Source organism: Cyprinodon tularosa, unplaced genomic scaffold (assembly GCF_016077235.1).
Source record: "Cyprinodon tularosa strain WSP-4 unplaced genomic scaffold, ASM1607723v1 ctg155, whole genome shotgun sequence".
In the NCBI taxonomy this organism is placed as follows: domain Eukaryota; kingdom Metazoa; phylum Chordata; class Actinopteri; order Cyprinodontiformes; family Cyprinodontidae; genus Cyprinodon; species Cyprinodon tularosa.
The window spans coordinates 50,964-77,058 of record NW_024038386.1 but is presented as its reverse complement, the minus strand read 5'-3'; the positions used below and the strand labels follow the sequence as shown (position 1 = coordinate 77,058).

The following is a 26,095-nucleotide window of genomic DNA, read 5'->3' as shown; positions in this document are numbered from 1 at the left end:
ATATATATATATATATATATATATATATATATATATATATATATATATATATATATATATATATATATATATATATACAACAAACCACACAAGATAATACACATATAACTCTTCTGTATATATATGTATATGTATATACACGAATATGTATAGCTAAATCCAAATAAAGTGATAGTGATGTGCAAAAACAGTGCAAGGAATGAATAAATGTCAATTGCAGAGGGGGGGTGTCTGAATCACTTGAGGAATTTATTGGCATTTATAAACATTTTTCTGAGGAGACTTTTTACTGAATTTTACTCCAGCAACTAACAGAAGCACAGTGAAGTTTATCACTAGTGAACAATAGAGTGCACGTCTAAAATTGTCCCCAACTAAACATTTGTTTGCATAAAGATGTCCAGTGCACCATACCATCTCAGGTTGCTTCTGGTCTGTTTTTTTTTTCCTTTTTTTTTCTAGTTAGGGTTGAGAATGTTGATATTTGTCTGTTCAGACTGTATTTGTAAAATCCATCTGCAGGGGTTTATATGTTCTCTCAGTCACGGCTTCCAGTAAGCCCATATAAAAAATTATCGATCTGTATCGATGGACATAAAGTTCAAGTGTAGCTTAAATCCCTGTGCTACTTTTTCTGCAACACTCCTGGCCCTGTAGTTATACGTCAGATTGGAGACAGACGTGACTCAAGGGAATGAGGAAGAATATTCGACGCTCAGGTGTTTTTGCCCCTCGGGTTGGCTGGCAAATACCACAAAGGGGCAAAGGCAGAACCAAGGGACGCTGTTTAACAGAGCAGCAGAACACACAGAGTGGGAGGGAAACTACATTAGATAGAGCAAGGTCCATGCCACTGGTTAAAAACATTATTAAACATTCACAATACTGTTACGTCCTGCTTTGCTTTTAATCATTCCTTAAAACGCTGAAAAGTCACAGGTGAAATTACAGCAGATCGTTTTGAATCCACACAAGGTTGCTGATTGTTTTTCAGGGAGAGAGAGAGAGAGGTCTATTGAGGCTGCTGTTTTTGGTTGGAGGTTAGATTTCCTGTCGGGGGCAAAGTATTGCCTCGGGCCTGTGGTGTGCAGTTGTGTTCTTTTGGATGCGGAGGGGGCATCGCTGGTATGGTGTTTTGTTTTTCTCCACGAGATGCTTCATTGAAACTAGTTATAGGATTAGGAGGAGAAGGGAGCAGATGTTCCCAGAAAAACAAGCATCTCTGGTTCCAGTTACCCATAAACCCAGTGGTTCTTTTTCTTTTTTCTTTATTTATAAGTGATTGATTGACGAGGCTTTTTGCAACCTCATGTGTGATGGCTTCATGCTGTTATTCCATTTGAGAGCATTGTCCTAATATATAATTTTATGAATAGAGGTGCACCAATCAGTTCTTGTGATTGGCAGGTTTAAGGATGAAAAGCCTCAATTTACTATTTCCTCTCATTAAAGATATCAAAACAACAATAAGAAACAAAATCCCTTAGTTGAAGCAAAATCTGGCAGGTCATACATCAAAGAGGAACAGGAAAACCCAATCTAAATACTGAAATAAACGAACAGTTTTAAAATCAAGTAACCCTAGAATAAACATTTATATTTTTTTATGAATCCCATTTAGAGAAATCATAGTTTCAGATTTTTATCTAAAATGTTCTGAAAGAGCGTTTAAGCCCTTTTGTTCAGGTTACTGTTCCAACACCTGGTTACCAGAGCTTAGATGTTAGCAGTGGCCCTTCCACTGGAAGATTAGCTGGTAATGCTGACATGGACAAAACTGGAGCTGGGGGGTTGGAAGAGATAGGAAAGGAGGAGGGGGGGAGGCTCAGCTCCTGTGCTGTAATTAGTATGGATCTGAAAAACAACTAATCGGATTGAAGGAAGCAAACTGGATTGGCCTTTTAAGGTTCATACTCGGATTTAGATCAGACTTGCTCTTAAGGTGGGCTCAGACTTCTGCCCACATGCAGCCCCACCGCACCCAGCCTGGTTAGCAGGGTTAGGGGGTTAGGGATAGGCTCGGGTCGCCGGGGCTCATTAGTGTGCTTCGTTAACTAATTACCGCTCCATTGTTCATCTGTGCAGGTTGACCCTGCTGGCCCCGACCCAAACCAAGTGTCCTTCTCTCACTCATTGACATGCCAAGTCCTCTTTGTCTCCTCTTGTGTTTATAGCTTTTTGCTTAGCCTATATTGATTGTGCCGCCATAATTTGGTGTCCCGTCGTGCCTTTTTCATCATTGTGGCTGTTTGCCATTTAGTTGGCAAGTTGGCCGGTGTGTTTGGAAGAGGGACATCATCATTAGCTGCTTAAGTCTGTGTTCCTGTTTGTTTGATTGGAGGAACATGCATGTGATATTGTTACGTTTGTTACACTGTGGATATTCATGTGGGCATGTATGTATGGAGGGTCACTCAGGAGCCCCAGTTTCTCTGCGGGCCCATCTGTTTTGTACTCTTTGTCCTGTTAATTAATGAAATCAGGGGGGCTGCCTGCTGGGATGGCCCCGCTGCACCGCTACGCTGGACAGGCCCTCTTTCTCATGGGCTGAATGTTTTTTTTCCAGATACCTCCTCTCTCTATTTCTCTCTGTCCTGTGTTTTTTCTCCTCCTCAACTTCCTCTTTCTGTTATCCATCTACCTCCATCTATTTTTTTTTTGACATTATTTCCTTTATATATTTTTTTGTTTTCCAGTTTGTTACGCTGGTGGACGCTCAGCGCCAAGCGAGGTGACTATTTGTTGTAGATTAGCGTAGTGTTTCAAAGCTAAACCACTAAAAAAAGAAAAAAAAATCATAATTTAGGCTCTGCTGTCACTTTGCTGCTTAGATTGAGCGGAGGTTGGATGTCATGCAGCAGGATGTTAGTCAGACCATTTCACGAACACTCGGTTGTAACTCTTCTCTGTCAAGCTCAGAAGGCCAACCTTTTTTTCCCTTCCTGTTACTTTCTTTTTTATTAGTATCTTCATTTTCACAAGTCTGACTGCTTCTCGTCGCACATTGAGCCTCTGAAGAGTTATTCCTGAGTGTTGAAAACAGTGACCTGGCTACGTCTTTCTTTTTCCCCCTTTTTTTGCTTTGTGGTCTTTCTGTCTTCCTTGAGGCTATTCCGCCACTCTGATAGATGCTTTAGTTTTCATTTATTTTTTGTCTCCCTCAGAGAAGAGCCAGATGTAGAAATTACATCTTAGATATATATTCTGTTTTTCCGCTCAAGTGGAATGATTACTTTTTAACAGCATGGCATGATTGTAGCTGTAGTAGCATTGTTACCGATGTTGCTTCAGGTCTAACCTAGTGTAGTTGGTAGCCATCATTAAGGGTGTTTGTTAGAGAACCTGCAGTAGTAAAAGGTTTTGAGGTGTTGGTGAAATAATATTGATGTATTTCTACATTTGATATATGTAGATGAACATCCGTAAGGCTTTTAATGGCTGATACCGATTTTATCCTTATTTTTATTTTTTTTGCCTTTCTTGGGTTTCTATTTAGCCAGTTTATGAGTTTTCTTTCTTTCAAGCAACGATTTTAGAGATTTTGTGGTCATTCTGTGAAGATCTGACGCACTGATCATGTTTTCGAATGCTTTTTTTGGGTTTAACTTTTTAAACAAATTGAAAATAAATAAAAGGATAAAACGTTGACAAAGAAATGCATGAAATGATCGACAAAAACACCAAGCTTACAGAGCTACCTCTCTTTGAGTTACTGAAAACAATCAGAATGTTAAAAACCTCTGGTTATGGGTGGAATCTACAGATAAAACCCTAACAGAAAGAATAAAAAAAATATCTTATCTAGTCTTCTAGGATTCCTAAACAAATCTGACCAACCTATGTACCTCAAAAGGTAAAGATGGACAATAGCATGAGCTTTCCTTTTTTTTTAACAAGTTCTTTTATTGCAGAATAAGTAGATACTTTACATCAATATGTCTAACATGTAATGTTCCAGTATGTTCTGTGATTGAATCAGAGTTGTCAAAAGAATTAACAGAACAACTTGCTAGACATTAACATTTTCTGTTATTTGCTAATAAGGTTCAGTCAAAGGGTGTAAAGTTTCCTCTAAATATGACCCCATATATCTTTGGTTACTTACTCTTTGGCTACATTATACTGAGGCCATCTTTGAGGAATGGCTGCGGGATTTTACCAAAAAAGTGTGATTATAATTCGACTTCCTGTGCACCAACTGAAGCAACAACTATGCAAGATATACATACATGTTAGAAGACGAGTTTTCTTTATTAATCAGAATATTTGTATGCAAAATAATTGATTGAAGAGTTGAACATCAGTTGTTGTACATACAAATGAGAGAAAGTCCAGCCACCTCCGACTTAAGCCGGTTTTGTGGTTGCAATGACTGAGGTTTTGGTCACATGGTTGTACTAATTTATTGTTTTTGATTAGAAAAGTGCTTATTTCTAGCTAGCATGTATCGATCTGCAAGCTAACAGCAATTCTTTCTTTCCTCTTATGTGGCTATAAACTCACTTTAACTGTATTGTTGCCACCTAAAGGGCAGAAGTGAGAAATGAAGTGTTTGACTATTGCAAGATATAATATAAAAAATAATGATTATTGTCTATTATTTTAAAGTTGTATACCTTTCTTAAATCTCTTCAATCTTATGATTATCTTAAAGGGCGCTTCGTTTATTAAAAACGTGCTTGCTTCTCAACAACACCTGCAAGTTTTAAGGTTTTGCGCTTTGCTGATTGTCAAAAAAGATATAGATTTAAAAGTTATAGCTACAATTATAAAGCTTCCCAGTCAGTAGGGGGCGATCTTGCAGTCGTCCGCCCTTTTCGTACAATTTTCCAGCAGGTTTATAATATGAAACATTTGCCTTCTCCGTCAGCTGCTTTTGCAAGCCTTATTTTGCTTTTGCACGAATTGCTTTTGCCTCCCTAAGCTGGCCTTTAAATCTTTAATTTTTTTCTATTAGGAAAGCGATTTCTCAGCTATAATACAGAAGTATTAAAATCTGGCAGCACCTAAACTCCGTCTTGGCATAACTTCAGCGCAGTATTCCTACTGGTGCAGAATCTTTTCGTCCTTATTTTGGCATCATAACTAGAAGTCAGTATTTACATATTTTAGACCCATGAAAAATTATTTAAAGTAATTATTTATATGTATTTTAAATAAATATTATATTCTTGTTCTGCCCCACATTCAATTTTCTGTTCATGTTTCGGGAAAAAAAGAAAATTGGATGAAAAACCTTTAGTAACAAGCTTTGAGTTTCCAAACGGCCTAATTTTTATAGATATATAAAGATTTGGGATAGATATTAAAAATACTGCAGGACCTTTTTCTTGTAGTAATGACTTAGAAAAAAACAATGGTTTCCAAAGCGTTGTGAGCCATTGAAACAATGTGTTGTTTGCTAATATGGATGCATTCAGCAACAAAAAACTAGTTTTAAGCCCTGATGTGTTTAATAACCAGGAATTTTTATGTTGTTTTTTCCCCCTTTCAAATAAAACCTGGTTGAATGTGTTGTAACATTTGCTGCATATGATTTCAATCAGTAAAACAAATTTGGTTTCAAAGCTGATCCAGGCATTTGACAAACGCAGACATGATTACAAGAAATCACAAGATGATGCAAAACGAGCATCATTCGCCCCTGTTCTTGTTTATTTATTTATTTAAGCAAGTTTTTGTGACTTCAGTTTTGTGTCAAATGTGATTCAGCGCCTGATCGCTGCCAGCTTGCGGTGTGTCAGTGTCTCTGCCTCTTAATGGCCTCAGGCGGCTTCACTCTTCTGGTCATGTCTGACCGTTTAAAAGCAGGTGGGCTGTTTTCAACACCAGCGGCTTAGAAGTCACTTCCAGGTCAGCCAGAAAAGCCAAGAACATTCCCCCCGACTTTGCACCAAAAAAAAATATATAGAAGCATGGTTGTCTTTTCACATTTGTTCCATTCTGGTAACCTTTTTTTTTTGTTTAAAAGGAAAAAGCTGTCTGTATTGCTCTGTGCTGCGTACTGTACTGATTAAGTATCCTGTTTAAGGACAGAAAGTGGTATTAATTTCAATCTCCTTATCACACAGATCTATGATGTTACATTAATCACAGATACTATAAAAACTGCTTTGTTGCCCTTTTTTGCGTGACCTCGCTGTGTTGTGCTGCCGTTTGTCGCCGTCGGCCTCGCAAGTCCCTGTCACCTTCCTCTTTGTGCTCAGACCAGCTGGAGGTGACATGACTCCTCTCATCTTTGCGTCCCACTTCAAGGTGCAGAGTCCTTCTGCAATCCCTTTCAAGGGCGCTGCAGCTGCATCTTAGTTACACAGCACTGTGCTCTCAGAGTGGTGGAAATCTGAGGCACTTAAAGGCCCTCAAAGGATGTATTTGCCATCAGAAGCGGGCAATTATCACTGTAAAGAGATGAAAGGTTCTTTTTAAAAACACTGAATGAGGAACCTATTTAATAATGCGTATATTGTCCGCTTTATATTTAATTATTTTTGGCTATTTGACAGACTCTCTATCGTTGCCAGTTGCAATTCAATACACCTAATAGCGACCGTGCGAGACACAAGAGGCTTTGCTTTACAGATCCAATTATTGCAACATAGATGGAAAGCCTAAGACTATAATACACTACAGGGTCCTGTGACCTAAAATCATCTCTCTCAGCTGGCCTGAGTGAGAATAACACACAATTCCATGCAAATATATAAAATACCAGGCTGGGCTTTGCATATTTAACATTATCAAAATGCCAGCTCATTCAAAGCTCATTTATTTCTAATTTTATCCGCAACCTTGACCACTGCTGAGGCATTCCATTTGGGGGGGCTGGGAACTCTTGATACAGTCAAATCTGACTAATCCAAAATGGTGGTTGTCAGGATTTGTGAGACTTAGAGGAAAAAAAAAAACAAAAAAACCCAAACACATCCATCTTAAATGCAGTCAGAATATTAAATGCTCATTTTAGATTTTTAGACCGCTCCGCTTTGTCTAGTTTTGTGGCTGGACGGGTCCAGGAGAAAATTCAGAGAGTATGAATTGTCGTCTCACTGACTAATTTGTTCCCGTTGACTGTTTGTTTGGCTGCTGGGTTTGGATTTGTGGGGGCTTGCATAAACAAGGGTTTACTATACATATTCACAGATTAGCATACGTTCTATTTCTGGAGTTTAGCTCTCCAAGTAGTCAGATTTAAAAGCTTGTTTGTTTTGACTAATTTGGGTTATAGTTACCACAGCAAGAGTTCTTTGCTCCTGACCAGAATATAGAGCAGAAAGAGTTGGGAACTTTGTGAATTGAGGTTTGGATAGTGGTCTGAGTCTAAGCTCAAACAGTATGCTACATTATAGTTTGCATTTCTTGTGTTATGTTGTTGATGCTTTGCTATGCTTTGAAGATTTATTCGCCTCTGTAAGGATTTCTTCTGTTTTTGCCTCTTTGACCCTTTTTAGATATGAAACAAATGTTGATATGAAAGATGACCTGTATGAACAGGAGAGCTAAGGGATATCCAAAACAACTTGATGCTGTGAGGAATAAATATAGCTAAATATAGCGATGATTTGGGCCACGCTGAGAAACAACAGCCGACGTTTAACAGACGACAGAAGAAGCAGTTTGTTTTATCACACGGCTCTGGAGGAATTTGGTCCACTCTTGTCCACACAATTGTTTTCATTCTTAAATTTTCTACATTTCTTTCCCTTTTAATTCAGCCTGCTTAAGGTCATGTCAATGAATCTTAGTTGGAAGAAAGGCAAGGACTTTGACTAGGCCACTACAGCATTATATTTCCTTTTAGGCATTAGGACTCTGTCCTGCTGCACAACCAGAGTGTTTCAGATTAAGGTCATGAATTGAAGGAAGGCTTAATTATTCTCCTTTAGCATTTTCTGGTCATGAGCAGAAATAATGGTTTCATCAATTATGACAGGTTGTCTAGATTGTTGAGCATCCAACCTACCCCAGACCTCCAAAATATTAACCCTCTCCAGGCAAATGTTGCAGATTTGCAACAGCTAAATCCTACTTAGCTAATTACTCCACATCCATATTTTAAGAGCTTTTGTTACTCAGAAGTACAACAGAAGGACTTAGTTGTGCATTTGCAACAAACAGTTTCTCTCCAGCTCACCAGATAGCACTGCTGACTCACTTTCAACATGGCTGAGTCCTTGGTGTCACTGAAACAGATTTTCTAAGCACCAATTAAGTATCACTACCAATTTCTATTATTTTGAAATCAATATTACATAAGATGAATCATGAATGTGTATAGATATGACACATGGCAATTAGTAGATTTGATCTCCTCTGGGTTTTTCACCAGAGGCATCTAGATTTCAATGTTGTGGATTCACAACCTGTGCCCAAACAGGTACAAATGGATGCTACATGCTTTAGCTACTAGTTTGCCAATATTTTGAGCAACATTTTAACAGAAACGGCCTTCTCGAGAGGTTTTGAGATGTTGGTGGAGAAAAAGTTTGAGAAAAAGTTGTCTCTAATTTTGTGAGAGAACTTTTTTTTCGAATTTTGTTTTCTTAATTTTTTGTTTGTGACATTCAAATTAAGTTAACATTCATATCAGATTCAGTCTTCAGTGTTAAAGGGATAGTTCGGTATTTTTGACATGAATCTCTATGGCATCCCCATCACCAGCGGCATGCAATCACACTGACTTACCCCTGGCAGCGTCCTGTGAGCAGAGTTATCGTCCAGTTTTGGTCAAGCCAAAAGTAGTCCGGCAGGTTTTTAGGAACAGCGAAATAAAACTTTTCTCTTCCCAAAACATTATGTGTTCAAAAGAGCGATATTTTTGCATCCCAAAAAGATTGTAGTGGGAAAAAGTCACACGTTGTTATCAATTGGTCCTATTTTCTCTCTGTTCGTATCAGTGCGCGCCGTCATTCAGACAGCGAGCCCAACAACAGCCATGTCTCCTTCCGCCGCGGAGGGAGACATGGCTGTTGTTGGGCTCGCTGTCTGAATGACGGCGCGCACTGATACGAACAGAGAGAAAATAGGACCAATTGATAACAACGTGTGACTTTTTCCCACTACAATCTTTTTGGGATGCAAAAATATCGCTCTTTTGAACACATAATGTTTTGGGAAGAGAAAAGTTTTATTTCGCTGTTCCTAAAAACCTGCCGGACTACTTTTGGCTTGACCAAAACTGGACGATAACTCTGCTCACAGGACGCTGCCAGGGGTAAGTCAGTGTGATTGCATGCCGCTGGTGATGGGGATGCCATAGAGATTCATGTCAAAAATACCGAACTATCGCTTTAATTTACCACTCCATGCCACTGTTGCAAATCTGCAACATCCCAGAATTTATTGCATGTGAAGGTCTCTCTCAAAAAAAAAGTCTGAATTGTGTATTACTACCTCTCATGATCATTATCTCCAAATATCAGATTGTTCCTGCAACTACAACTTAATTTGAGCCTGAGAGCGTTAAGATGTTACCAAGATGCTGCATTTCTAAAATACCGCCCCCTAATGCTTAGAGACTGTCTTTTTTTTTTCTGGTATATAAGCGACAGACTAGTTGGTTACTTTGTTTTGAAAACTTATCTGGGACAGATAATACTAGCGATGAATGAAGTTTAGGAGTTTTTTGTGATCTGAGCAGACTCCAGGTGAGGTTCACTTTACACTGACTTTGTTCTTTAACCTTTTTTTTTAGCGTGGGATGTGAGGAGTTACTTTAATCTTTTAGCCTACTTCATGTTGTTAGATAGGTCTTGTTTTATTGTATAGTTCTGGCAGCAGATAAGACCAGCGTTCAAGTTGTGAAATTCTACTTTTAGTTTTCAGAAAATATTAGATAATCATCAGAGTATCTTTTCACATGAGGTCTGATATGTTTGGTTACATAAATTATTATTTTCCCCTTATTTCAATATTTAATTTTTTAATGCAGCTCATTAAATCCTTTTCATTTGTTGTGAAGTTGCCTGAGCTCAGTGTGAGGTGGATCTCTAAAGGATGTAATTAATCTTCAACATAAATGAAACGGCCCATAAAAACAGCAAACCCAGGAGGGGTTTCCCTTTAAATTCTTTGTGTTTTAAAATAATCCATCAATCTTTAATTTTATGTATTCTCTCCCAGCTTTTATAACCGGGCTTAAATCTCTCCCCTGCAGATCGACCCAAAGGTGGCCTTTCCTCGCAGGGCTCAGCCTAAGGTGAGTCTCCTCCCATCGCACCCCACCCCAGAATAATAAACAGCTTGATGATGATGTAATATATCCCTAAACCCTGGTTGGCTGGGATAAAAGTCAGGCACATAACCAGAAAAATACCTGACACCATGACTCCCTGACCTCCTGAAATGACAGAGACATGTTTAACTAACTGGTTCCCTTATAAATACATTTCGGACATTTCTCATCTGTTGAACATCTAAGAACACATTAAACTATTAAAATAGTGTTTAAATATAAACCTTACTTTACTAAATTAACGTCCTTTCAAAGAAAGTCTCTGCATCTCATAAAAGTCATTTTGTCATTCCGATTGTGTTTCCAGCTTGTCACCCGAACAAAGAAGATCTTTGTTGGAGGGCTTTCGGTCAACACAACCATCGAGGATGTAAAGCAATACTTCGATCAGTTTGGGAAGGTGAGTTTCTATTGCTGTCAAACATCTGAATGGCACTAGATATGACTCCTATTTTCATTCCAATAAACTCACCTTATCACATTTTCTCAGCTCTTTAACTCTTTTCTAAAAAGTCTCTGTAGCCTCTGCATAAAAAAAACAAAACAGGCTGTAAACAAAATAAACCAGCAGTCAATGACTTATGACTTTTCCAAAGCCCAATGACGTTGACGGGGCTAAGTAACGAAGATTTGCATAAACTTGCATGCAATGGCTGAGTATGCAGAGAAGGTTGCCATGATTGGGACCAAAATGAAGCCTAGAGTCTCATTTTCTTTTTTTTCTTTTTTTAAGCCTAAAAGTTATATAACTAATTTAATAGAAATCATTGGATATATTTATGACATGATCTGTTGATTCAAAGTCCCTTTGTGAAATGAAATGAAATTATCTTATAAAATTATGATAAAACAAGAGAAAAGAAAAACTCCTAGCAGTGATAGTGAGACATAAAATCTGTTAATCTTTCCCTTTAAATTCATGCGTTTTGGCTGAACTTTGCAGTTGCTAGTGGTGATTAAAGTTTCTTCACATGTAAGGAAAGGGGATTTGTGTTCTGTGAAGCACAAGTTGACATTATATTCTGCTAATTAGCAAATTCCAGACATGAAAAAGAGGGTTGTTTTAATCTCTTTACATTTAAGACTTTATATTTAGAAATTCAGTCCTTAGCTCTTTAGGCCCCAGTCTGTCTTAATCTTTCCAAAAAACAAATTTTAAAATCTTTAAAATACTCTAGAAGTGTGGCCCCCAGATTGTGGAATGGATTGCCTCCATCTTTACACTGAATACTCTATGTTGTATGGCCATTCATGTCTACTGTTTTTATTTTTTTTTATGTTTATTTTCAGTCTTTTATGCCTGTTTTTAATTTGTTTATTAGGCCAACCATATATGATTCACAAATAAGGTTTAGAACTCAACCATATTTATTATAAACATTGAAAATAAAGATATTTGTGGTTTGAATATATAGGTTCATGGTACATTTTATTTTATTTCTAATCTATTTGGCTGCCTTTTTCTGCTTTCTAGTTTTGTTTCTAGGCTCTAGTTGTTTTTTTTTTGCACGATGTCTTGAAGTCTCAGGGTCGATGTTTGAATAAGTGTGTCAGTTTTTAGCTGTTGTTTAATGAATTTCCCTGAGGTAGACTGCAGGTTTTCTGTGTGCATTTCAGATGTGAAGGTTCTCCCTACAGATGGAAAGGGCCACTGGGCAGGAATCCCAATGCAATATTTCCAGCTACTAACAGCTATTTCTCCTCTAAATGGTTGTTCTTCTTTTAAAAAGTAAAAAGAAAAACTGATACAAGCGAGGTGACATTAAAAGTGACTCTGCATTCATTAGTAGCTTTGCTAATCTCTTCACTTTCCTAACTCTATGCCTTCCTTTCTCCCATTTGTTTACTTTTTATTTGCTCATTTCCAATCAAATAGCTGGGTTTTTGTTCAGCCTCTGAGTTTGTCCTTCTGTGGCTGCTTTGAATGAAATTTGGTAAAAAGAAAAGAAAAAGCAGCCCATGCTGTGGAGATAGATGAGTGGCCGGGGGAGAGGGTGGAAGGAGCAAGAGAGCGGGCGGTGAATAGAAGAGGGAGATGGCATGGGGATTGAAAGGGAAGGAGTTGCCCCCCCATGGAGACAGAGGGAGGGGATCTCGGGGAAGGTTGAAGGGCAGAGAAAAGGGAGGGGTGCTGAGATGGAGCACAAGTGATTGTTAAAGGGGAAAAAACATTACTCACTAATGGGACAAAAATACATGAAAGCTATCCATAATGCCTTACATTTGGAGTTGTGTTGAGTTTTATTAACTTATCAAACGCAACTGCTGGAATATCCTCCCCCGCCTTCTTCCCCAAAATCAGTACTTCAGACACCATCCCGTTCCACATAAAGAGCCCCTGCTCCTGCCCCTCTCTGCTTGTTGCTGTGGTGACCTGCCTTCGCCTATTGTCCCGCTGTAATCCAGTGTGTTTTTGCCCACCCTCCCAAAACAGAGAGAGAGAATGAAAAAAAGGAAAAGTGAGAAGTGTGCATTTGCATGAATGGAAAGATGCGCGTGCACCCGCATGAAAGTGTGACAGTGTCATCGTCATGGCTGCAGAGGGAGGCGAGCTTGCATACATTTGTGGAAATACAGACAGACAGTGGGGCTCATAGGCGCTGATCCAGTTGTCACAAACATTAAGTGTGTGCTTGTGCTGCTGTCGGTGAGCAGGACAGTCTGAAAATGAGCACCGCTTTAGGTTGTTGGCCTAATGGGTTGGAAGAAATTAACAGCGTGAAACTCCTTCTGTCTTGTGTCTGGCTGGGCTTTTTCTAGCTCTCTCTTTCTCTCCCCCCACTCCGTTGGCCTCTGACTCATGCCTGCGCTATTACCACATTTCAGGTGCTGGTTAAAATTTAAACGCCTTAATTATTAGTCGTGGATACAGATTCCACGTGTGACCATCTCCCCCATTCAGGTAGGCCGTGCTGACATGGATGAGCTTTTCTAAAATGGCAGTTTGCGGCTGTGTGCTGAATCAGTTCTCCTCGGTGATTACACACACTCATATCTAAGACAACACTCCCTCCGCAGGACGAAGGAATATTTGGACTATTTGGACACGTGAGACCAGAGCTGTATCATGGATAGCAGCAATCCCACAGTGCATTCCCGCTGAGCAGGAGGTATTTCTTGTTTATTATCTGAGCCTGGCTACAAGGTGCAGGTTTAGATGTTACAGAGCCCACTGTCCTGTTTATTTTTTTATCCCTTGGCTCCGCCTTGCAGGAAAAACACTGAATGCACTATGCATTTTACGCTACTCTTTGATACGCTCTGGGGTTTATTTATTTTGCAGCATTACTTCTAAAGCAAAGTCATGTCGACCTTTCGGGCGTTTTTAACCAAAACCTTAGGAGTTGGAGTTGTCTGTTTATGCAGGTTTTCTAACTGAACAAATCTGGGCCCCTGTTGGTGAATTTTTCCAGGCCAAAGAAACGCTGCACCAGGCATGTTTGTTTGAGAAACACATCTGAATCCTGAGGTTGAGGTGTTGTAAGCCCCCTAAGCCAAAAACAGTCCTTTTCTGACCAAGGCTAGAAGCAGAACTTATCAACATCCCAGACGTGTTTAAAACTGGTATTAACAGACCATGCTACAATTAGCATTTCAGATCCTTTGATCGTATAGCCAGTTCTGCCAAAGCCAGGGATTCCCTGTTTTTATACCTCCCTATCCTCGCCTCACCAACTCTGCATACCTGAAACTAGGTTACCAAAAAGGAAACCTGATTTCATCCCAAACCTCCCGTCCAGCTTTTTTTTTTTTTTTTTACAAAAAAAAAACAAAACAAAAAAAATGAGTGGATGCATTAGAGTGTCGACCAAAAAGTGGATAAGATGAAAAATGCAGCACGGTTGTGGCAGACGGGAGAATAAAGTTGGGACTCCGCTCACCCATGTGAGCAGGCGATTAGAAGGCTTGACTGAACACTTTGTCTGCTGGCCTGTTTAGAAAGAGATGGCCGGAGAGCCAGAGTGAAAAAAAAACCCAAAGAGGGAGATGTGAAGAGACAGCGGGGGAAAAATGTGAATGCCACCTTTCATAATCTCACAGAAAAGTTTAATGGACTTGTCAGCAAACACTTGTTCTTCAGACAATAGCCGTACGCTTCAATAGAAACGTATAGAAATGAGTATTTTTAAGGCTGCGCTCGAAAGGCTGATCGGCATCTCGGCTGACACTTGTTTCTGTTCGTCTGAGAAGCCAGAACTTGAGAATATGACCTTCACTTTTTAACTATCTAGAATAACTGGTGATTGTACCGATCTCAGACTCCCACTGCTATGGCATCAGATAGTTTTACAGCACCCTGGGAAGCGGACATCGTGAGAACGACTTTATTATAGGCTTTGGTAGTAATATTCAGAGCTCATGCAACATGATTACGTGGCTGCAGAGCCTTACCTAAATCACGATTGCATTTTTATACATCAGGGTATCACTATTTGTATTTGATGTATATTATATAAACAGTAGAGCTCTGAAGCCTAACTTTTCTTGGCCATATCTTTAAGTTGAACATGCTAATTGCAAGACTAGCAGTGTGCGAGATCCCCATCATTTCATGGGTGTATTCCAGAATCCAGATAGCGTAAATGTTGAACTTACTAGTAAAGGTTAAAGCAATCTTTAATTTATTTTTAAGAACAATATTCAAAGAGAGGTAGAAATAAAATATTAGAAAAGTCCAGAAAAGTTCAGGGCCTCCCCACATTACTGAGCAGTAACATGCCTTGAAATCCTTACCTGAAGGCACAAAAGCATGAAGGCATAAAAGCATTTTTGCACATTAGAATAGATTTATTTTTTCAATATAACAAAGAAGTAAAGAGTGGAATTTATGAGACATCTCTTTTAGAACAGATATGGTGAACGCCAACAGCAGGTCTAGGTTTGCTGGTGAGAAGAGACTAACAGATCCTAAATTTATGGGTAATTTCTAATATTTCTGAAGCTCCTTACTGCTATAAGAGTTTTAGCTGATTCTGATTTATCTTTCGAAATGACAATTGTATAAAGATGGAGTAGAGTGATGTAGGAACTGAAATAAAATTCTCCATCTTCTGAAGTTGCACATTTATGAATGTGAACTCGCCTCCAGACGTTTGCCCAAAGTAAACTAGCATATCTGTAGATCTTTTACCTTTGATTTTAATGTATTTTATTAATAGGCAACTACCTAAAATTTGGCACGTTTAGCTATTTAATTCAGAATAGATCTTGCTAATGCCAACCCTAAGGCTAACTGTTCTGTTAGTTACCCATGGACTACAGAGTTTTCTATTAGTTGGAGGTTGAAGTGATGACAGAACGCTGCTAAAGAGAAACAATCTCAAAACCTTTTTTTATTCATCTTTGTTCTGAATTTTATGTCTCTTTCTTAATTTCTTAGTCCTTTTTTATATTTTCCTTGCTTTTCAGCTTGCATCTTTCACTCTCTGCATTTAACCCTTCCCCTTGGGGAGCAGTGGGCTGCCATTTGCGGCACCCCGGGAGCAGTGTCCGTTGATCCAGAATGACAGTCTTTGGTAGTGGGTTTTCAACTCACAACCTCTGGATTTCAAGCCCTAACCACTAGGCCGCTGCTCCCCACTTTTTCTTTTATATTCTGTCTTTTTCTTTTCTTTTTTGCCCTTCGGACAGGGTTGAGCTTGGTTAGGACAGACCTTTTACCCGAACACACGACAGATGCAAGCAGACCGGAGGAACAGGAATACTTGTGAAAACACTTCTTATACACACTTAACTTTTTGTGTTTATGTATTTAATGACAGAAATAAAAACTATTTTTTTAATTTATAAGTGTAATAAACAAGCACATTTTAATATATATATATATATAACAAATCAAAGCTTACCAAACCCCAAACTGCACCCTTAACTTAAAAAAAGAGATTTCACATCCTATCAAAAATGTTAAATGTAAGAAATAGATTTAAACTTGGATTGATAAGCCTGTTTTCAGATTCCAAACATTTGCCTGCATAGTTAGCATGCAGCTTTCTAATCAGTCCCCACTACTCTCTGCTGTGTCATTGAGTTTGGACAACCGGAAGGGCGGAAGATATGAGAGATGAGAGGAGGGGGAGGATAAAACCTGAATGAAGGGCAGAGATAGAGGTTGGGAGGAGCTTGGTGTTTGTGTGTGTGTGTGTGTGTGAGAGAAAGATAGTGAGGTTGTTGGAGCAACCTTGATGGTGTGCGTGCTCATCCACCTGAAAGCAAGCGTGTCTTGTTTTTCATGTGATATAAGTGTCTGAAATTGGACGGCTGGATCATCCAGAGGCCTCTGCCGCTCATGTTACACCGGTTTGAGTTTCACCTGATGTTGACAAATGGAAATAGCCGTGTGGTCATAGTCGGCACGTGTCCGGGCCGGGCCGCAGATTCACAGAGCCTCAAAAGTTTGGTTTCCTCGGTTGCTTCTCTGTTCCTCCTTATGCTGCCGGAGCTCAAGCAGAAGCTGAAAACTTTCCTGCCGAGGGAAGGACAAGCGAAGGGAGGGAGGAGGAGAGCGTGGGGGTGGGGGGTGGAATATGAATAGGGCAGTGGAGTGAGTGCAAAAAAAGAAAGAGGAGAGAGAATACAAGAGGAGCAGGCTGACAAAGACCCTGAATCACTTTGTTTTCACTTTAAAATTCACAATCTTCCCTAACCGAATTTCCACCCATCATCCCAACTTGATCCTCTACTGATTTTTTTTTTTTGTTTTTCTTCAGAAACATCTCTTTATTTTCCTTCTTCCTTTGCATTCTCTCACTCATGTTTTTCTACCCCCTCTGCTCTCCATCCTATTCAAGAAAATGAGTTGTGTGCTAGAGGGGAGGTATGGTGGGGGGTGCTGGTTCTTCTAATTGAAATTCTTTACAGAGTATCCATGGGAATAGTAAACTTTGCAGGGGAAGGAAAGAAAGACAGTGGACTAATAAACGAAAGAGAATAAAAAAACGAGCAGAGACAGCGAGCTGGACAGTTTAAGTGAAGTAGAGTGAAAAAGGGGAAGAATAGGAAAGAGTTTCCTTCACTCTTCCTAACTCCCATAAATAGTTTTTTTTTTGCAGTATTTCTCCCTTGTTTCCACCCTTACAGCCGCCTCCTTTGTCACCTGTCAGCCCCCGCCCGTCCTTTGTCCCTGTCCACCCTCTCCATCTGTTTTCCCTTCTTACTCTAATGCTAAAGAGGGACAATGGCACCCCATGCTGGGTAATGATGTGTGAGTTTTAATATGTCCAAGCTCATGTCTCCTCTGCTTTGTTCCCTCAGGTTGACGATGCCATGCTAATGTTCGACAAAACGACCAACAGACATAGAGGTAAAGGCGCACACAAACATTCCCTCTATGTAAATATATGTTGACATGAAGAAATGGGTCCCTGGAAATAAAAAGGAGAAGCAGCGTGATAGAGTCATTAGGTGAACCGCTGCAAAACAGGCAGCATTTTCCCTCCAATCACATCATTTTGCCTTTCCTCCACTCCCTCCTGCTCCATTTATCTCTGTCCGCTCTGTGGGTGAGGGCAGGGCCCGCAGAGGGTCGCCATACAGAGTCAAGATGGCTATGGGGAATGATGTAACTTAACGAGACAAGCGAGGAGATGAAGATGGAGGGAGGGAAGTGGAGGGGGGATAAGAGAAAAAAAGAGGAGCAGAGAAACCGATGATCATCTGGGATCAGTTTTTAGGAGCCACACCCACTCTTTCCTCTCCTCTATTATGCTTATTTCTGATTGACAACCATGACATGCAAGGGTCACCTCCTCTCTCTGGGCTTTGTGTTATGATGATGAATGCACAGCAAAATGTTGATTTGAATGTTTTGTTTTGTTAGAAGAGCAGCAGCCTAATATTTTCTTCTCTATTTTGTCTTCTGTTTGTCTCTCTTAGGTTTTGGCTTTGTCACTTTTGAGAATGAAGACGTGGTCGAGAAAGTTTGTGAGATCCATTTCCATGAGATCAACAACAAAATGGTATGCATTTAGAAGGGTTTGCACAATGAAAATACTCTCAACAAAAATGTAAACACTTTTGGTTTTGCTCCCATTTTTGATGAACTCAAAGATCTAAAACTCTTTCCACATACACAATATAACACAATATAAATATTTCCCTCAAATATTGTTCACAAAACATATAAAGATGCTGATAAGACACAATGATTAGTGCACAGGTGTGCGTTAGACTGCCCACAATAAAAGGCCACTCTGAAAGGTGCAGTTTTATCACACAGCACAATGCCACAGAGGTGGCATGATTTAAGGGAGCGTGCAATTGGCATGCTGACAGCAGGAATGTCAACCAGAGCTGTTGCTCGTGTATTGAATGAACATGTCTCTACCATTAGCCGTCTCCAAAGGCGTTTCAGAGAATTTGGCATTAAATCCAACCAAACTCACAACCATAGACCACATGTAACCACACCAGCCAGGTCCTCCACATCCAGCATGTTCACCTCTAAGATCATCTCAAACCAGCGCTTCAGACAGCTGTTGAAACAATTGGTAATTTCTGCATAAACTGTCAGAAACCATCTCAAGGAAGCTCATCTGCATTCTCGTCGCCCTCATCGGGTCTCCACCTGACTCCAGTTTGTTGCGTAACTGACTTGAGTCTCTCTAACTTCGCTGTGTCTGGCTCTTGGAGAGGTGTTCTCTTCATGGACTAATCCCTATTTACATTGTTCAGGGCAGATGGCAGACAGTTAGTGTGGCAATGTGTGTGTGAGCAGTTTTTTGATGTCGATGTTATAGATCAAGTTGCCCAAGGTGGCGGTGGGGTTATGGTATGGGCAGGCGTCTGTTATGGACGAAGAACACAGGTGCATTTTATTGAATGAATTTTGAATGGACAGATATACTGTGACGAGATCCTGAGGCCCATTATTGTGCCATACATCCAAGAATATCACCTCATGTTGCAGTAGGATAATGCACGGCTCCATGTTACAAGAATCTGTACACAATTGTTGGAAGCTGAAAACTTCCCAGTTCTTGCATGGTTGGCGTACTCACCGGACATGTCATTCATTATACATGTTTGGGATGCGCTGGATCAGCATATACGACAGCATGTACCAGTTCCTGACAAGATCCAGCAACTTTGCACAGTCATTGAAGGAAGGGATCAACATTTCACAGGCCACAACTGAAGACCTGATCAACTCTATGCAAAGGAGATGTGTCGCATTGCATGTAGCAATTGGTCGTCACACCAGATACTGACTGATTTTCTGAGTCCCCAGACCCCAATAAAACAAAACTGTACCTTTCAGAGTGGCCTTTTATTGTGGGCAGTCTAAGGCACACCTGTGCACTAATAAAGGTTTTAATCAGCATCTTGATATGGCACAACCTGTGAGGTGGGATGGATTATCTCTGCAAATGAGAAGTTAAAATTATTATATTGTGTTTGTGGAAAAAGTATATATATATATATATATATATATATATATATATATATATATATATATATATATATATATATATATATATATATATATATATATATATATATATATATATATATATATATATATATATACTACAAACACTTCCAAACAGCTAATCTATCACTGTTTTAACTGAATGGAAAGTCATGGTGGCACTCTTTAAGCCTACTGACCAGTAGTGAGTAAAAAGAGGTGGGAGAGGCTCACTCTAGGACTTCTAAAAAAGGCTTTCATTTGTAGTATGGTGTCAAATTTAACTTTGAACCAGTAGCTTCTTACATCTTTGGTATACTTTAATATTTTTTATTTTTGTTTAGGTGGAGTGTAAGAAAGCCCAGCCCAAAGAAGTGATGACACCAACAGGCTCTGCTAGGGGACGCTCCAGAGTGATGCCTTATGGGATGGATACATTCATGTTGGGCATTGGCATGTTAGGTAAGGCCCTTTACTAATTATGAAGAAAACAATCTGTTTTTGAAAAGGATCTTTGAAATGGCTAGTTTTTGGTAGAAATTAGCTTTTAAATATGCTTTTTTAAACTGGTAAAAAAAAATAAAAAAAAAATCTTGGAAAACTGTTCCTGTCATCTGCATTTTTTTCATTGTATATCAGAACATGGATGGTTTACCTAGACACACATTACATTAGATTCATTTTTTTGCAATATTTTGAAATGTGAAAATTAACCATTTATGTTTTCAAACTTCAAACTTTTTTCAACAAACTGAGTACTAAAAATGTTTTTTCATTTGTCAAAAGTTTAAAAGTTTCACTCCACTTTTGTTTCGTATGTTAATATTTTTGTTTCGCTTTGCTTGTGCCCCCAATATAAAAAATGGACAAAAAAAACACTGAAAAACAATATTTTAAAGATGTTGGGAAGCATGCTAACTTTAGGATCAGCAGTGACTGTTAGCTAATATTCCATTAATGTTTAAAACAATTGTTTTAGGCAATTGTTTAAAAATGTCTGAATTGATATGATCAAATCATTTCAGATTCAGGAAGGACTTTAATATTAGGGGACATTAGAAGTTCCTAAGCAAATGTTTAGGATCTCTGTATCTTATTTGTGGATTAATAAATTGAGATATTAAATCCTACCAAGGCTCTTTAGAAACTGTACACAGTGCTTTCTCATTGCGCCAGTTGTTCTGTATTATATTTTAAGTAGAGACGATCCAATGCACAATAAAAGCTCTTTTACACTCAAATTTTCAAACAAAGACATTCGAAGTGATGGAGCATTTTTAGTAGGGATGTCCTGATCCGAATATAATATCTGATATCTGTTCGATATTAACTAAAAACTAATAAAAACCTCGGTTAATATTACATGGGTCAGTTTTTCTCACACCTATTATTGTTGATTTTAGTTCTCAGTTTTACTAACATCACTCGATCAAACATTTTTTAAAACCCAACAGTATCAAATAAATCATAAGAGCATGTTTGATTCATGTTGATATTGTATCGGGGCATTATCTGCATCAGCCAGTCCTTAAAGTTGTAATAATGGTATCATGCCGGAAATTAAATAGTTGTATCGAGGCACCCCTATTCTTTAGCATTCGCATCAGAATGTCTGTATCACTACTGATCTGTGCTGGAAACACAATCTGTACCTTTAGCTCATATAAGCATGTACAACAGGTCGCCATTAAATAATGTCACTACGTAAACAACAGTACTTATTTATATCCTTAAAGGATTAAAGTATACTAAATAGTATAAATTATTACTAATAACTTTGCTAAGAAAATTGAAGCATTTACCTTCTTGATGTTATGTTGTCATGTTTGACGTTATCATCATTAAGCTCAGTTGATGGCGACCCAAGTGTATTTTTTGGTTGCATTATTGAGCTGATGGTTCAGATAAGCACAGGTCAGGTAGTGACAGTCTTTTTTTTTAAAGTTATCATTTTGAACTATTTCAACATTTCAGGATAACTCAACAGCCATTTCCTTTCTTACTTCAGAATAAAATTCTTGAACATACAAAAATATTGTTTTAGACCAAAACCAGAGAACTATATCTAGAGATCATAATGATCTTTCACTTCACAAGAAGAGGCCTGATATTATAAGGCCTTTAATTAGACACACTTTAATTATTAATTGCAATAATGTCTTTAAAGGACTGATTAAAGAACAAGGTACATTTACACCTGTTGAATCTCATATATTCCATTTCAAAGAACATTAAGATAAGATGGAAAGATAATTCATTTTGATCTAAACAAGTACCATCCAGAATTTGTATTTGTAGAGCAGTCTCTCTTTAAATAGACTGAAAAAATAAAATAAAATAATAAAATCCAGTTTGTCTTGAATCAACTACTTCGCTTTTGCTGTGATTTGTGTCTCATCTATGATGTGCGCTGAACATAATGTCATAGACAGGAAGGTTTTTTATTGGAGGAAAATAGTTTGAAGATATTTTCATTGAGAAAAGCAAGAGCTTCTTCCTGTGTGGTTTTATTGCTCCCCCTACTGGCCATTTGTGTTTCTTCAGTTATAATTTAACTCTAATTCTTCCTATAATAGCATTGGTATTTAAATTATACACAAAGCTTTTTGTTATTACTGCGTCTTTATAACCGACCTTGTGTTTCACTATAGATTCAAATTATTTTAAAGTATTGGTCATAATAGAAAAAGTGACTTATCTGTAAAATGCATCTGTTGTTTGGATCAGCAGTTAATAGATTGTTGCAACTGAATAAAACATACTTTGTGCCTAGCTCATTTTCTGCATTAAAAGTGAATCTTTTTACATGAGAGACTGATCATCGCCTCTGTTTTTTACAGGCTATCCAGGTTTCCAGACTACTACCTACACCAGCCGCAGTTACTCTGGATTAGCACCTGGATACACTTACCAGTTTCCAGGTACGTTGTTTTTATGTCTGGCATGCCTGGCTCTTTGTGACTCTTCGAACAGGAAGGCGTCTAAACGCATACGATAAAAACGCTGATGTACAGAGGTCTTGTTTTGCTCTCTGGATTTTGTTTCTCCACATACATTCATGACCAAATCTCTTTCCATCCGTTGGTCAGAAGCTTCACTTTTTTCCCTTAAACCCACATTAACGTTGTTAATTTTTTTCCTTTAAATTTCCACATTTGTTTACTTCTTTGCTCTTTGATGATTCTGTTTATTTAAGCTGCTTATATAACTCCCTTTCATTTAGACCGTATGGCTCCTCCTCTTCCTTTTGCTCCTGACTTCCTGCCGTCTTTAAAGGATTTTTTTCCTTTTTTTTTGTTCTTGCTATACTTGTGTGCTATACTTGTCCCTTCATCTTGCCGTTTTGTGTGTCTGGGGCTTTGTAGTTTGTCTTGTGGATGGTGACTGTATTTTTAAAGCGCTCTCTCATTTTTCTCTTGACCTTCTCTGTTTCTAGAATTCCACTTAGAGCGGACCCCCCTTCTGACATCATCCCACCCCCCTGAGCTGGCAGGTCAGTGCCTCCTTTCTCTTCTAAAGGCCAAAAGAGCGGAAAAAAACAAACATTTAGAAGCAAAACGTCACACTGAACTGTTTGAGATTAAAGTCTCTGGTCTTGAATAGAGATGAAGTACTTATAAATGGAGGTGCACCAATGAGAGATTATTGAACAGGTTCTGATCACCAATTTTTGTAAAACGTTGACCTATAGTGACCTCATCAAGCAGATTTTGATATTATTGGTATTCAGAAAAATGTATTTTAATTCATCTTCATTAATTATCTATATTAACAGAAGAGTTAACATAACACGTTGTGTGTATGAAGGAGAGCAGTATCTGTACAGAAAAATTTCTGTTTAAAAACAAAATGATTTAGACATTACCTTTTAAAGCAACAACAAAAAAAATCACTGCCTAGCTGCACATGTGGGTCTAAATATGTTGTGATTTAGACTTAGACTCAAGTTTATTTATCGATTGGGGTTACTCCTTCAGAGAAATTATGCTTATGTAGAGTACAACGAGTTAAAGCAAGCTGCCATTAAAGATAAAAATACGACAGACGATATAAAAAAGTGTATATAGTACCAAAGAAAAAGCATTAAAAAAAGAAAAAAAAAAAAAAAGTTATAATGTCTTGGAATATGTTTCACTTAGATATAAAAATATCTGCACAGTAGAGAGCTAAGGGAAGAGTACAAAGTAGTTGACTTGGGTTATTGCATTTGCACTGCAGAAATATACTGACCTTAGAGATAAGTAAGAAAATTACACAGTTTACACAGTAGTTGGCACGTGTTATTGCACAGTGAGAGAGAAGAATATTGCAAATGAGTGACAATAGGTACTGTTTTGCATAAGATTTCCAAGGAGGGGGGTGCTGGCCCTTGATTTACCTTTTTTTTTTTTTTAACCATAACTTAAAAATAGTTTTTTGTGAGACGTAAAAATCTAATAATCACTCCAAATATTATATATATATATTTTTTTATATTTTTCATCCAGCCAAGTTGTTTTTTTTCTCATCATATTGCATTTGATGGGTGTAAATTTAGACAATGCCACACTGTGTCACTGACTCAAAGTTTTTACCATCGATACAATGTAACCTGTTAAACTAACAAATGTAATAAGCTTGTATTCTATTGTTTACTGTACTAGCAGGAGCTAAGACCATTAGCATAAGCTAAACTTCATATAAAAATCAAACTGGAAGATAACGACTTTTTAAAGTGAAGCATATTTTTGTCACTGCAGCACATTGTTTTAATATATCTGAGAAAAAGTTTTATTCCAATGCTAACCATAAACAGCCCCTGTTAGAAACTGGAGAATCTAGGTTAGCATCTCTTAGCAGCAGCACAAACACCAGCTTCTTCGTACAACTCTCCCCTCTTCCTTCGTTTATTCCTCCTCATAGCTTTCTATACTGTCATCAATTTCATTTGTTCAAACTGGAAAGGTTTAATGATACTCATTGTTTTGTTGGCCAGCGCTACAGGACCGAGCTTACATTGTTTACCCAGAACTCCTTGCAGTTTAAACAACAGGGAAAAGTCTGTGCTAGAATATATATACTTTTTTACTTTATTAAAAGTAAAAAAAGTAAAAAAAAATCAGAAATAAAGTCTATTGTTACAACTAATTTTGGACTCTTTAGGGTTTAAAGGCTTAGAATAATAACTATATGGAGCCATGGTTTCATAAACTTTAAGAACCATGTAGAGCTATGATGGTTCATGAGCTAACATTGTTTTCTTAATTATTTGAAGGCAGTGGACTTTATTTAGTTACCTTTGATAGTACACTGAAAAAAAATAATGCGACCACTTAAGACATTTACTTAATCATACTAAGTTACTTTAACTAGGGTTGCGCCGATGCCATTTTTTGGCCCTGATACCTGGCTGTGCAATATCAGCCAATACCGATACCATTTGTTTGAAATTGACGTGTGTGTGTGTGTGTATATATGAAGAACTGCATACTATTTGGATGTAAAATAATTGCCATCATGGCTTTTTTTGAAGCTGCTGCCTACCTTTGTGAAGCAGGAATAAGACTAATACAAATTCAGTAGAAGTTTTTATTGCCTACCTGGAATGGGTCACAATAGTTGAATAAACTGTTGGATCTCAAAATGGTATCGGTGCCCTATTTGTTGGTACTCACCGATACCGGTACCACTATTTTAGTGCTGGATCGGGGACCAGTCCGATACTGGTACCAGTATCGGTGCAACACTAACTTTAACACAACTGTTTTATGTCCTACCCTGATAACATGAAGCAATTGTGTTAAAGTAACTAAATATGTTCGATTCCTGGCCCAGGGTCTTTATGCATGGAGTTTGCATGTTCTCCCTGAGCATGCGTGGGTTCTCTCCGGGTGCTCCGGCTTCCTCCCACAGTCCAAAAACATGACTGTTAGGTTAATTGGCTTCTCTAAATTGTCCTTAGGTGACAATTGACTGCTGGAGGCACCGGCACCCCTCGCGACCCCACTCAGGACAAGCGTGTCAGATAACTAAATATGATTAAGTAAATGCCAAAACCGGTTGCATTATTTTTTTCAGTGTAGGGAGAAAGAACTGGGATTAAACAGAGGAGGGAGACATGCAGCATACCAGGGTGGTACATGAACCAGAACCAACGCCTCATTGCAGGGTTCGGCGCATCCCCTGACAGCCTGCATTTGTTGAGAAAGCATGCTAATAAATTATTTTCTCAGTATATTGCACTTTCAAATACCATACCATGCCATATAGAATGGTTTGTTAAACATATTGAGAGGTTTAAATCAGATATTTTTATATTACACAACCTTTATATAGCCATATTGAAATTTAAGCCAGTGCCTGGCATGAAACCTCTACTTTGGGGGAATTTATGTTTTCTGATCTGAAAACTTGAAACTTTTAACCTTTGAGTAAAAATGTGATGCATAATTTAATTTATTTCCATTTTTGTGATGCAG

At 38.3% G+C, this 26,095-nt stretch overlaps 1 protein-coding gene across 1 annotated transcript in view; it reads left to right on the top strand.

Annotated features, from left to right (window-relative positions):
* Nucleotides 1-26,095, top strand: part of LOC119780111 (RNA-binding protein Musashi homolog 1-like) — a 37,296-nt gene that overhangs the window by 6,010 nt on the left and 5,191 nt on the right. Inside the window, exons 5-11 of the mRNA XM_038280013.1 lie at nucleotides 10,154-10,195; nucleotides 10,539-10,631; nucleotides 17,483-17,531; nucleotides 18,104-18,186; nucleotides 19,982-20,099; nucleotides 22,478-22,558; nucleotides 23,074-23,130. Coding sequence (XP_038135941.1) covers nucleotides 10,154-10,195; nucleotides 10,539-10,631; nucleotides 17,483-17,531; nucleotides 18,104-18,186; nucleotides 19,982-20,099; nucleotides 22,478-22,558; nucleotides 23,074-23,130 — 523 coding nt within the window. The remainder of the gene's footprint in view (nucleotides 1-10,153; nucleotides 10,196-10,538; nucleotides 10,632-17,482; nucleotides 17,532-18,103; nucleotides 18,187-19,981; nucleotides 20,100-22,477; nucleotides 22,559-23,073; nucleotides 23,131-26,095) is intronic.